Genomic DNA, 12,408 nt, shown 5'->3' with positions numbered 1-12,408 from the left:
CCAAAAAATTCAGCATGAGGCAGACGTGGCCTTTATCAACCCAAACAGTTAAAGTTTGGCAATAATAAAAGTAAATGAAAACAGGGCCTTATAGTGGAAAGCGTTGTGCAACCTTAACTATAAGGGCTTGTCTACATGGCCAGTTACTGCCCAAGAAGCAGTAACACAGTAACATCCCATGTGGACACTGCTACAGCAAAGCAAAAGTCCCAGAGTGCGGCTTCCTGTGTTACTTCTTGAAAGGGTAGTATGCCAAGCCACACTCTGGGGCTTCAAGTGTACTGTAGCAGTGTCCACTACATTATGGGTCATTGCTGCGTGGCAAGCTGGTGTACTATAGATTCACACCCAGGCTTGCTGCACAGTAACTTGCCATGTAGACACCTATAATAGTAAATCATTTTACTGAATTTTAAGACTAGCATATAGTACACCTTAAAAGGTTCTAGGAAAGTATTCTTGTTTGATGGAAGAAGTTAAGACCCTGTAGGACTTGTATGGTAACAATAGCCACTGGACTCGATGAATACTGATCCCCTGCCATGTGACACAGGTATAACTTTTTGTAACTCTGACCATATCACATGACAGAGGAAAGGAAGTAGGCCCCAATTCAGGGAAGTATATAAGCACATACTTAACTTTAAGCATGAGAATCAAACCATTGAAGTCTATTAGACTGCTGGATTGCTTTAGAGTCAAGCAGATGCATAAATGCTTTTATGAATTGGGGCCATAAAGAGAAACCTCTTACCAGCATTCCTGTGTCACGCCTTTATTACATGTTGTTAGAATTAAACTAAATCTTTGGTAAAAACGGAGCAAGCAAAATTTCATGTATTCTTCAGTCCTGCAGGGACCAAGGCAGAAAATTGAAAGAGGGGATTGCAATATTCCAATGTGCTTGGAAGCAAGTGGTATTTCAGCAAAACTAAACAGGGTGAAATCCTCCACAGCACTACACGTGGGAAGCCCAGAGACATTTTGGTAGGAGTCCTTAGAGGACTGCAAAGTGCTAGACAATGTCATTAAAATTTTCAAAAATACTTTGGTCCATGCACAAATATTACTCAGGAAAGATGCGTTGTATTACAAGAAACCAACTGCCAGGTGAGATGACATACCCCAATATCAATTAATCAAGGTTTTGTCAGACCCCAAAGAGGGGAGCAAGTTCCATAGATGAAGGCTCTCCATTGGGAATGCCCTATCTTTAGCCCTAAAATGTTCAGACTGAGGACTGTTAGCAGCTTTAGTGACTGATGTTAACTGAGAGAGTGCGTGGGGAGAGATGCAGTCTTAGGTAGCCATGACCAAAAAACATATTTAGTAAGATTTTATAGCTCCATACCAACACCTTGAATTGCACACAGAAATCAATAGGAAATCAGTGCTAAGTGGAGTGCATCAGAAATTTTCTGATGGAGCGTTTTTCCATTGGAAAATGCTGATTCATCAGCATTGAAGTGTTGTGTGTGAGTGTGACTATATCACCAGGTTCGTTTGCAATGGAACTGCCTGCCAGGCAGGTTTCTGCTGGAAACCAGCCTGGTTTCCTGCTAGCTCTCCTGCTGGGCTTCGAAATGCCTTCCCCCTCAGCAGACCAGAGTATGTCTACACAGCTCGTGGAAGAAAGTTCCCAGACTGAGTTGAGACACTCAGATTAGCAGGGCTCATGCCAGCATTCTAAAAATAGCAGTGTAGGCAGCGCCTTGACGTTGCAGCTTAGGCTGGAGCTCGGGCTCTGAAGCCCAACCTCCTCCTTAGGCTTCAGAGCCAAAGTCCTAGCTTGAGCTGCAATTTTAGTAAAGCTTTTAATACTGTCTCGCATGACCTTCTCATAAACAAACTAGGGGAATGCAACCTGGATGGAGCTACTATAAGGTGGACACAAAACTGGTTGGAAAACCATTTCCAAAGAGTAGTTATCAGTGGTTCACATTCATGCTGGAAGAGCATAACAAGTGGGGTCCCGCTGGGATCAGTTCTGGGTCTGTTTCTGTTCAATATCTTCATAAATGATTTAGGTAATGGCATAGAGAGTACACTTATAAAGTTTGCGGATGATACCAAGTTGGGAGGGGTTGCAAGTGCTTTGGAGGATAGGATTAAATTTCAAAATGATCTGGACAAACTGGAGAAATGGTCTGAAGTAAATAGGATGAAATTCAATAAGGACAAATGCAAAGCACTCCATTTAGGAAGGAACAATCAGTTGCACACATACAAATGGGAAATGACTGCCTCGGAAGGAGTACTGCGGAAAGGGATTTGGGAGTCATAGTGGACCATAAGCTAAATATGAGTCAACAGTGTGATACTTGCAAAAAAACCAAACATCATTCTGGGATGTATTAGTAGGAGTGTTGTAAGTAAGACACGAGAAGTAATTCTTCTGCTCTACTCCGCGCTGATTAGGCCTCAACTGGAGTATTGTGTCCAGTTCTGGGTGCCACATTTCAGGAAAGATGTGGACAAATTGGAGAAAGTCCAGAGAAGGGCGACAAAAATGATTAAAGGTCTAGAAAACATGACCTATGAGGGAAGATGGAAAAAATTGGGTTTGTTTCGTCTGGAAAAGAGGAGACTGAGAGGGGACATGATAACAGTTTTCTAGTACATAAAAGGTTGTTACAAGGAGGAGAGAGAAGAAATGTTCTTCTTAACCTCTGAGGATAGGACAAGAAGCAATGAGCTTAAATTGCAGCAAGGGAGGTTTAGGTTGAACATTAGGAAAAAATTCCTAACTGTCAGGGTGGTTAAGCACTGGAATAAATTGCCTAGGGAGGTTGTGGAATCTCCATCATTGGGGACCTTTAAGAGCAGGTTAGACAAACACCTGTCAGGGATGGTCTAGATAATATAGTGCTGCCATGAGTGCAGGGAACTGGGCTAGATGACCTTTTGAGTTCCCGTCCAGTCCTATGATTCAAGGCACTGTCCACACAGCTATATTAAAGCACTAGCATGAGCCCCACTAAGCCAAATCTGTCAACCTGGGCTGGGAGGCTTGCTGCCACGGGCTGTGTAGACATGCTCCATTGGGTCAGGTGGTCTGAATTGGTGCTTCCAGGATCCCTGAGTTGCCTGACTCCTTGCCTGGCAGGGAAGCATTGGAAATATTTTGAAAAGGTCAAAATGAATGTCATGTTGACTTTTTGTAAATAACATTTTGGAATTCCTGTGGGGTGGGAGATTTTGACATTTCATTTTTCGTTCTGTTTAGAAACAATTTTTTTTTAATTTTGGAATTTCCTGTGGAACAGGAATTCTAGTTTCTGGTCAGCTCTAATGCTAACTAATCAAGCACCCTGATAATGCACTAACTGTACTGTAACTTTCAAATGTATTTTCAAATGAAAAATGACTGTAATCCAGTCTGGAGGTCAAAGGAATGCATAACTGTGGGCAGTGAAGGCAGTGAAAAGTAGTCACAGATAATCATTTGGTGCACTGTGCAGTCTTAAGTGCACAAATTGGAAGCCTTTTGAAAGTTTGGGCCATAGTGTACATGGGTTAACAAACAAGAGGCTCACTATAGCTACTTATTTTAAATAGTGTCTTGAAGTTCTTATATATTCTGGTCAATATAGCATAGTATTGTACTGCATTTGATCTGATTATTGAAGGTTGCTATTCATGAACTACATTGACATGTCAGGGTAATTTTTGCCTTCATTACAGTAGGTGGTAAATACTTTTACACAGCCAAGTAGAGTTTAGATCAATCCCTAAGCAGTTTCATCTTGTCTTTCAGATTGGGGAGTTTGGCCAAAGATCATTGTTTCTTTGTTAGTTCCTTTTTTTTTTTCTTCCAAAAGTGACAGATAACAGAAACAACTGCTGCTGCAATATTTCCTTTCCCCGTTCTGCAGATCTTCTCCTTTCTTTACACCTAAGTGCTTATGACAGACTTTTATTTTATGTTTTTATATTAAAGAGTGATTTATGATTAAATGTTAATGAAATAGAATTTTCACTGTGCTTTCATTATATTCTACTAGTTTGAACATTTTTCAAAGCAGCACACCAAAACCCACTGTTTTCTATGAATAAATAATAAAAAGCATGTCTGTACATTATCATTCATGCATTCTCCAGTTGCCCCATCAGTGATTTCTCTGCCAGTATAAAGTGGGCACTTCATATTAAACAGACCTTAACTAAAGCTAAAATTCATGTTATGATTCCAGCAGTTCTTTTCCTCAAATCTATATATTGCGGTTAGTTGTGTAAGTGCCATAATGTTTCATGGAATCTAGTCAACCAAAAAGATCTGTGATATTCTACAAGTGGAGGATTTTGGATCTGTCTTCTGCATCCTTGTTCAGACTGTTCAACAGGAGCTTTGCCAACATTTAGAACGTGTATTTGTAAACAAAATTTTAAAAGGATGCTGCATTGATACATGAGCTTCCAAAGGAACTGAAAATAGAAATCTTAGCAGTAAAATTTTGACTACGAATACTTTTAAGGAACAACCTATAATGGTAAGGAAGTGGTATACTGTAGTTAGTGAAGAGAGGTACAAAACATATGGGATGAAAAACGTAAATTAAATTAAATGTAATCTAATTTTAAAATGGTTTAAAATTGAAAATAAACCAAAGGTTAGGGAAACTTTCATCTAAAGGAACACTTTATCAAGTAGATTATATTTGTAACTTAAATCCACATGGAAGTGGCCTTACTTTTTATAACCAAACTTCAGGTGAGTTGCAGGAATGAGGAGTAATGTTCTGGGAGATCAACACTACTGAAAAGCAGTTGCAGAAAATTAAGATGACAGATTAACAGGATTCAGACCATTATTCACTTTTTTATGACACTTAACTTTAACAAGTAACAGAACAAATTCTCCACAGAAATGCAAACAAAGTAAGAACAAATATATACTTACCCATAAAATGTCATAGGCGTATTTGTATATATTGTTGTTGAATGCTGTTGTTTTTTAATTTTATGAAAATAGCAGTTTTAAATTACTCAAAATGTTAGGTAATTTTTAAAGTGAGTTCCATATGGCCCAAACTACATGGAAAATAGAATCTTGGCTTACTTTGAGAGAGTTTCTGAGCGAGAGCTAATGCATGAAAGTAAATTGATTCACACACTTTAAATCACTTTTATATTATCCAGTAAGGTGGAGATTAAAAAAAAAATAGCCAGAGCCTGGTAAACATTTTCTCCTCAGATTAAAAGAAGGAAGCAGTTAGTATTTCTCTTCATCCATTTTTAGGACAGGACATTAAATCAGAATTTGAGCTCTCTACTAAAGGACAAGTGACTCAACTGACATTTTTTTAAATTCTACAGGCTGCAAGAATATGAGTGAATTGGTATACAGTCCTGAGGGTGGGCAAGGCTGTGACCCTCATAGTAATATTCACAAAAACCTGCTATAAAGACAAAGATTCTGACCCTGTAAAGAGATCTGCTCAGGGTCCCATTGAAATGAATGGAACTCTGCACTGAAGTAAGGGCCCATCTATGTGGATTAAAGTTGCAAACAAAAATACTAAAATAATGGGGAAAGGGTCTAGATCCCATTTTGTGTGTGTGTGCGCGTGTGTGTGCTGCGCTGCATATGTACTCTCATTTCCATCTGCTCCCCTTCTTGGTCCCTACACTCCTTACAAATCCAGTTTATTATCTGCTCCCTCTCTGAACTTGGTGCCTTCATTGATGTAGTCCTCAGTATTTGTTTCTCTTCCCAATCTTGTTGCCATCACCTTGTAAGGCAGGGGTGGCCAACCTGTGGCTCCAGAGCCACATGCGGCTCTTCAGAAGTTAATATGCGGCTCCTTGTATAGGCACTGACTCAGGGGCTGGAGCTACAGGTGCCAACTTTCCAATGTGCCGGGGTTGCTCACTGCTCAACCCCTGGCTCTGCCACAGGCCCTGCCCCCACTCCACTCCTTCCTGCCCCCTCCTCTGAGCCGTCGTGCCCTCACTCCTCTCCCTCCCCCTCAGAGCCTCCTGCACACCACAAAAGAGCTGATCGGGAGGTGCAGGGAGGGAGGGGGACGCGCTGATCGGCAGGTGGGAGGCACTGGGGGTGGGGGTGAGCTGATGGGTTGCTGACGTATTACTGTGGCTCTTTGGCAATGTACATTGGTAAATTCTGGCTCCTTCTCAGGCTCAGGTTGGCCACCCCTATTGTAAGGGAAGGTGTGGTGAGATTATTGGACCGTTATGCAATTTTTTTTTATGCTTCACTTTGAAGAGAGAGCTTTTGAAGGCAAAGTGTAATACAAAGTTATGGTGCTATTTGTTTTTATGATTATTAATTATATTGAATAATGGTTCTACTGAGACAAAATGGAGAATTAGGGATCCTAAATTTAAGAGAGAGAGAAAGTGAGTGAGAGGAAAAATCAACTACTGGATTTGGGGCTAACAATGATCCAATATTGTTTGGTAAGGCACAAGGGAATAATGACTCATACTCTCAGTTGAGGGGTTCAAGTTGATGCATTTTAGAAGGTTTAAAGGAAGATATATTGTTAAAACTATCTTCTTTAAAAGATTAAATCAATCCCAGAACACTGGGTATAAATAGAAGGTACATTCTGCTTTGTGTGATGTTGTAACTGCTGAACCATTTGTTATATGATTATACAACCATTTTCCCAGTTTCTTTTATTTTATTAGGGTTTAAACATCTTAAAGTTATAGATATATGTACTTTTTAATGACACCTATTGTACAAATTTTTCCTATGGTATTACAAATGTCAAGGCTCCATTTCTATATAGTGTGAAAAAATACTATATCTAATTAACTTCAATTAATAACAAACAGTAATGGGCCACATAAATCATTCCTGAATAAGACAGTTATTCATGTATTAACTTGTATGTCCTCCATGGGGGGAAGGTGTCTAGCTGCATTTCACTAACAGATTTCACTAAATATATGGTATAACTATAAAGAACTGCTAATCAGAATAAAAAATGTAAACTCCCTATATGTGATGGATTTCTTCTGCCATTTCAAAGTATTAACTTGTAATAGGCATGCAGTGTTTACATGAGGTATTGCACTGAGTGCTGTTCCTGCTGGCGAATATTAAGGAGCAGCACCTGAACATATGTCCTGACTCACAGAAGTAGGTTTCCTCTTAACCCATTAGGGTATAAGGGATGTGGGATAGCTGTCTAAAGAGAGGATCTAGGGTGTGGGCCAAACAGTCTAGAAGGAGAAATCCTAGGAGTTGTCAAGCGTGAGGAAAGATTTCTATTGAAATGTATTGTTATTGTTAATTTCTGTGTTAACAAAACTGAACCCTAGAAAGTTCTAGTATGTGGGACTGTGTTTTAGAGTAAATTGGGAAAGACACCAGCTCACAGAACTTTTAGTGGCTTTAAGCCACTAACTAGAGGTAGTATGAGGGCAAAAGCCGTACAGCTTGTTTTGTTATTGTCTAATTTTTCAGTAGATTCTTCAGCAACATTCACATTGTGCTTTTTAATATTTTTAAGTGGACTGTTTGCATATTTAATATCCCAAAAGCCACAAGTTTTGCTGTATTTGTGTGGGAGAGAGAGAGAGTCCTGCTCTTTGGGTTTGGAGTTAAATCTTCACAGCCCCTCACATCTGATATGGTTACTGGCCCGTGAGCCAATCCTGTTCACATAAGTGGTTCCACAGTGTTACTGGCAGGAGTAAGGGTTGCAGGATCAAGACCAGCATCTCCTCTGAGACTGCCACTGCCATCTCTTGAAGGGATCCTAGGATACTTTGCAGTGTGGAGTGTGTTTTCTTTAAGGTTTGGGAAGTTACTTAGCCAATCATTTTCTTGTGAAAAGGAAGGGATGTGAGAACTCTCTGCCTGCAAGAAAGCCGAGCGATTTTATGTTCCACAATGGGACTTGGTTTTCAAACATCCCTGCCCTTTTTTTCCTTTAACAAGATGCTGCCTTTAAGATTTTTAGTTGTGGGGAATTTCCCTTTAATATGGAGAAGTGGGATTTACCTCTACAAAGCTCTGTCCTTTCCACTTCTTTCCATCAACATGGTTGTCTAGGCCACTTATTTTTGGATGTCATTGCTTCACATTTCCATTCCAGGCTGTAAGCTCATCTGTCCATGAGAATATCTGCTCAGACACTTCCTTGACTTTACTGTCCTGCCTCTGAAACCATCAGTGAGGTGCAGGTGGCCAGTGATGTTGATGTCTGAATCTGCTGATCTTAGTGTAGGCCAAGGCTTGAAGAAATCTCCGTTGTCTTTGTTATTAGACATTTTCTTTCTCAATATTTTAACCTAGGTTCCAGTTTACTTTCAGAATTCTTTATTTAAACAATTCAACACACATTGATCACAGCATTTTTTTCAACCCATCTTAGATTTTCTGCCTGTAAAGCACTATCACCATCAATCTGCCGGGTTCGCTGGCTGGCTCCACTGCTCTTGTTCGTTTTGGGGGCGGTTATTATTTCGGTAAAAATCTTTAAAATATTTTTTTTAATCCTGCAGGGTTTTAGGCTTTAAGTGAGGCTTCAAAAATTGAGTTTACTAATTCAGAGCCCTTAAAAACACACTCTTGTACTGAAAATAGACACATTGGAGAACATGAATAAATAGTAAATACTGTATATGAGTTTTTGGTCTAATGGAAGTCATTGAAGTGAGCTCTCCTGTGGAAAATCTAGCAGAGTTTTTGCTGACCCCTTTAGTGGCTAAGTATATAATTTACCTTTTTCAGTATTTCCTCTTATCACAGTCCAGGTCCAGGTCAGAGTTATCCAATTCAAATAGCATGTATGTGGCTTTTCTTCAGTAGCTTTTCTTTTTCCCCAAAAAATGAACACTTATCTTAGGGAAAAGGAAGGGAAACTTGTATTTCTTTTGCAAGGGCTCATGTTAAAGGCCAAAGACCTTGCCTCTGCATATTGGGTTCTAGGACTGGAAAGATTAGGATACTTTCGACTTGATCTGTTTCACAATGTATACACAATACAGTTTCATTAAAATTTTCTTTCTCATGTCCATCAGCTTCAGAAGAATGGTCATCCCTATACAGTGGCTTTAAAAGGATTTGATAACAGGACTTCTGTATGTCCTAGCATTAAGATCCTCTTCAGCACCTCCAAAACATAGCCATTTATTGGGCTGTGTTCCCTCTTTTACATCTGACAGGCATAAAATTCAAAGTTTGTGAGTTGTGAGTAGGTCTTAAGAGCATTTTATCATATGGTTTCCCAGAAGTCTTCTCTTTTATGTCAACAGAAATTTTAGAAATATCTTGAGGTGCCAGTCTTTAATTAGCTTCAGCATTCCGACACTCCACTTTCAAAATTCTTAATCTATGTCCTACATGTAATTGATCAAAGTTACTTTCCAAAGCCACTAGAAAGGGCGTTTTTATAGGACTTTCCTTACTAAGAGATCTTAAGCACTCTGTGAAGGCAGTGATAGGGACTGACAGAACTAAGAATGATCCACCAGCCTTGGCAGCTTGCTTGTGAAAAGGACCTGTGCTGCTGCATTGATTTTGATCTTGAATACCTCTAAAATGTTCTGTATTAAGTCAATAATGGTGATGTTTATTAATGGTATTGCAATAGGGAGGTAACATGATACTTTTAGCACCTTATCATTGCAATGCCCCATGAGCTTGCATTATTATTTCTAAAAGAACATGGTAACACAGACTGTAGGGAGATCTCATGAGAAATCAGGTAATACAGTATGATTGCTGAAAAATTAACACAAGTCATGGCTGTATGATTCTTTAAAGTTTTTCAAGCCATATAAAATAAAGCAAAATATAAAAGGAGTTCACCAGGCAGAGCTCAGATAGATATGTTGTCTCTACTGATGCTCAGTCCAATTTGACATAATTTTAAAATTTAAGTTACTTTCACTTTTAAACTTGTCTCTAAAACAAAATCTTGCAAAACAATTTCAGATTCAATTTCCTGAAAGTAGAAAAGTTACACTAAGCACTGTAGGTTTGTTCATTTTCATGTGTTAATTCTGGTATTCTAAAAGCATGCAAATGGCATTTGTCTTTAGATTTACAAAAACTAGATATTCAGAGTTTGAATTATTTAAACTCCCACAACACATGCACTTTTGCTTTTCAAGCATGAGTTATAATTTAATTAAAAACTTCTGGTGCATCGCTAGCTATTTAAATATTAAAATGTTCCATGGATCACTTTCGATTATCTACCGTCATGAAATTCCTGAAGATGTCAGATTTTTAAGATTCCCAAAGTTGCACTTGGAATTGTCTGTTGATGCAAAGGGGACTGTGATAATTACATACATCCATTAGTATCAGCAGAGGAGATAAACTTTGGGGAGGCTTAATGGGCATGTCTCAGTGACAGCTAGCAAAGAACATTTGGCATGATTAAGGATGGATTTGAATGTACTTGAAAATATACTCTCATTATGGATGCCCAGTGGAAGTTGCACTACAAATGTTAAATTCCCCAGAAGAAGAGTTGTGTGGCAGAGAAGCTTTGAAATCCACTGTGGCCGTCATCCGAATTATTCTCTTCTCTTTATGTCTTTCCGCTGTCAGATTCATTTTGTGATGCCCAACTTGCTCCCTGCATCTTTGAAAAGAGGCAACCTGTTGATTTCTGTGTTACAGATTGTCCGAAGACGCATCAAGGATTGGCTTGAGAGGAAGAAACCTCCATTTGGTGCTATCAGCAGCTGTGTGCTCCTGATGATCATCTATACAACGTTCTGTGACACTTTCTCCAATCCAAATATTGACCTTGATAAATTTAGCTTGATTATAATAGTGTTCATAAGTAAGTTCTGTCTTAAAGTATCCCTTTTATCACTTGTTAGTCTCTCGTGTGCAATGAACAGCGTGTACTGGAAAGAAAAAAGAAGGAAATATATTTAACTGCCTTGGGGCTAGATTTTGTATTTTTAATGCGTCTTGCAAGCAAGATAGATTAGAAAAATTCCTAGAGGCTGCATACTTTTAGGATGTTAAGTAATAAAAGTATGAACCCTGTTATTATATACACTTGAGATTGCTCAAAGTAGCATTTCCTTTCTAAAGTAATAAGTTTTCAAATATCAGTGTCCATCCTGTTGAAGTTGTATCTATTAAAGGGCAGTTCATGTTTTGATTTGGCACTCCTTACTGAAAGTGTAGATTCCAGTTGGAGCTATTATTGACAGAAAATTATGTTAATAGCTTATAAAAAGCTGATTTTTACTTTCCTTACTGTATTATAAATCTTGGAAATATTGGGATTTTTTACATGATGATACATTTTCTGTGGTTGAAGTAATTTGTTAGAAAGTACATTTTAGATCCCCTTTAATTTATTCATCAGATTTAAATAATATATTTAAGAGAACAGTGTCCTGGTATCCATCAGTTAAAAATACATTACACGATCATTAAGAACCAAAACAGCAGAATCCCCTATCACCTCCCCACGTGTTATTTAATTATTAATTTTTAATAGTTCATGCAGACTAAGGTCTGTATTGTCTTTCTTTAGCAGAGGCTCCCTGGGAGTGGAAATTTGCCCTGAGCACAAAGTACTCACTGTCCCACTCCACCAGGGGAGCTGTAGGCAGCTAGTGTAACCCTAAAAGTGGGCAGCACTGCTTGGGAAAGCATGTAGCCCAGACTCCAAAGGAGTTCACTGACTCAGGATTCCTTTGCTGACAGGGCTCCTCTGGAGTCCTGAATGCAGCTTAAAAGCCGCCCTCCTCTGTCAGAACTCCCAGTATCATCTGCCTTCCCAATAGGCATAATCTGCTCCCCTCCCCCACCCCCACCTCACTCCGCACAGATACAGCAGCTCATATTAGTGTAGGGGGGTGTAACTTGGATCTCCCGATACCAGCACGGTAGATCAAATCCTGTTTAGTATTAAACTATTGAATTTCAGGAAACCACTGAGTCGCCTTTTAGTATATAGGTGTCCTTGATACAGTGAGTGAAATCCTCTCCCTATTGAAGTCAATAGAAGTTTTGCCATTTACTACATTCCATCTTGCATCCTTGGTTGCAAAATTGTATATGCTCTTCAGATAGTCTGTCACCTGATATACAAAAAGGAAATAATATTTTTCACTTGTTCTAGGTAAACAGAAAAAAATCACACCTATAAAGGAATTAATAATTACATATCTTGTCTTTGTGTTTTAAAACACTCAATTCATAAAAAGTTCATCACTTAATTGAATAATGTTTGAATTTGGTAAAAACAGCTGAGTTTGCTGTGGGATTTTTAGATAAATCCTTGTCTATTCTGTGTAGATTTTATAGCTCTCATGGCACTACTTTTGTAAGGCTGGGTTTTGCACCCCTTGTCCCACAGTGTTCACCCAGCTATGGCTGTTTTCCAGTGGTGGATAATCTGTGGAGCACTTTCAGATGAAAACCACTGTAAACACGTAAAATATTACTTG

At 38.9% G+C, this 12,408-nt stretch overlaps 1 protein-coding gene across 1 annotated transcript in view; it reads left to right on the top strand.

Annotated features, from left to right (window-relative positions):
• SLC10A7 (solute carrier family 10 member 7) overlaps nt 1-12,408 on the top strand; it is a 187,813-nt gene that overhangs the window by 142,219 nt on the left and 33,186 nt on the right. The window contains exon 8 of the mRNA XM_026647842.2: nt 10,613-10,778. Coding sequence (XP_026503627.1) covers nt 10,613-10,778 — 166 coding nt within the window. The remainder of the gene's footprint in view (nt 1-10,612; nt 10,779-12,408) is intronic.

This window comes from Terrapene carolina, unplaced genomic scaffold (genome assembly GCF_002925995.2).
Source record: "Terrapene carolina triunguis isolate 2854851 unplaced genomic scaffold, T_m_triunguis-2.0 Scaffold66, whole genome shotgun sequence".
In the NCBI taxonomy this organism is placed as follows: Eukaryota; Metazoa; Chordata; order Testudines; family Emydidae; genus Terrapene; species Terrapene triunguis.
The sequence above is the reverse complement of the archived record's forward strand: the minus strand, read 5'-3'. Positions and strand labels throughout refer to the sequence as shown.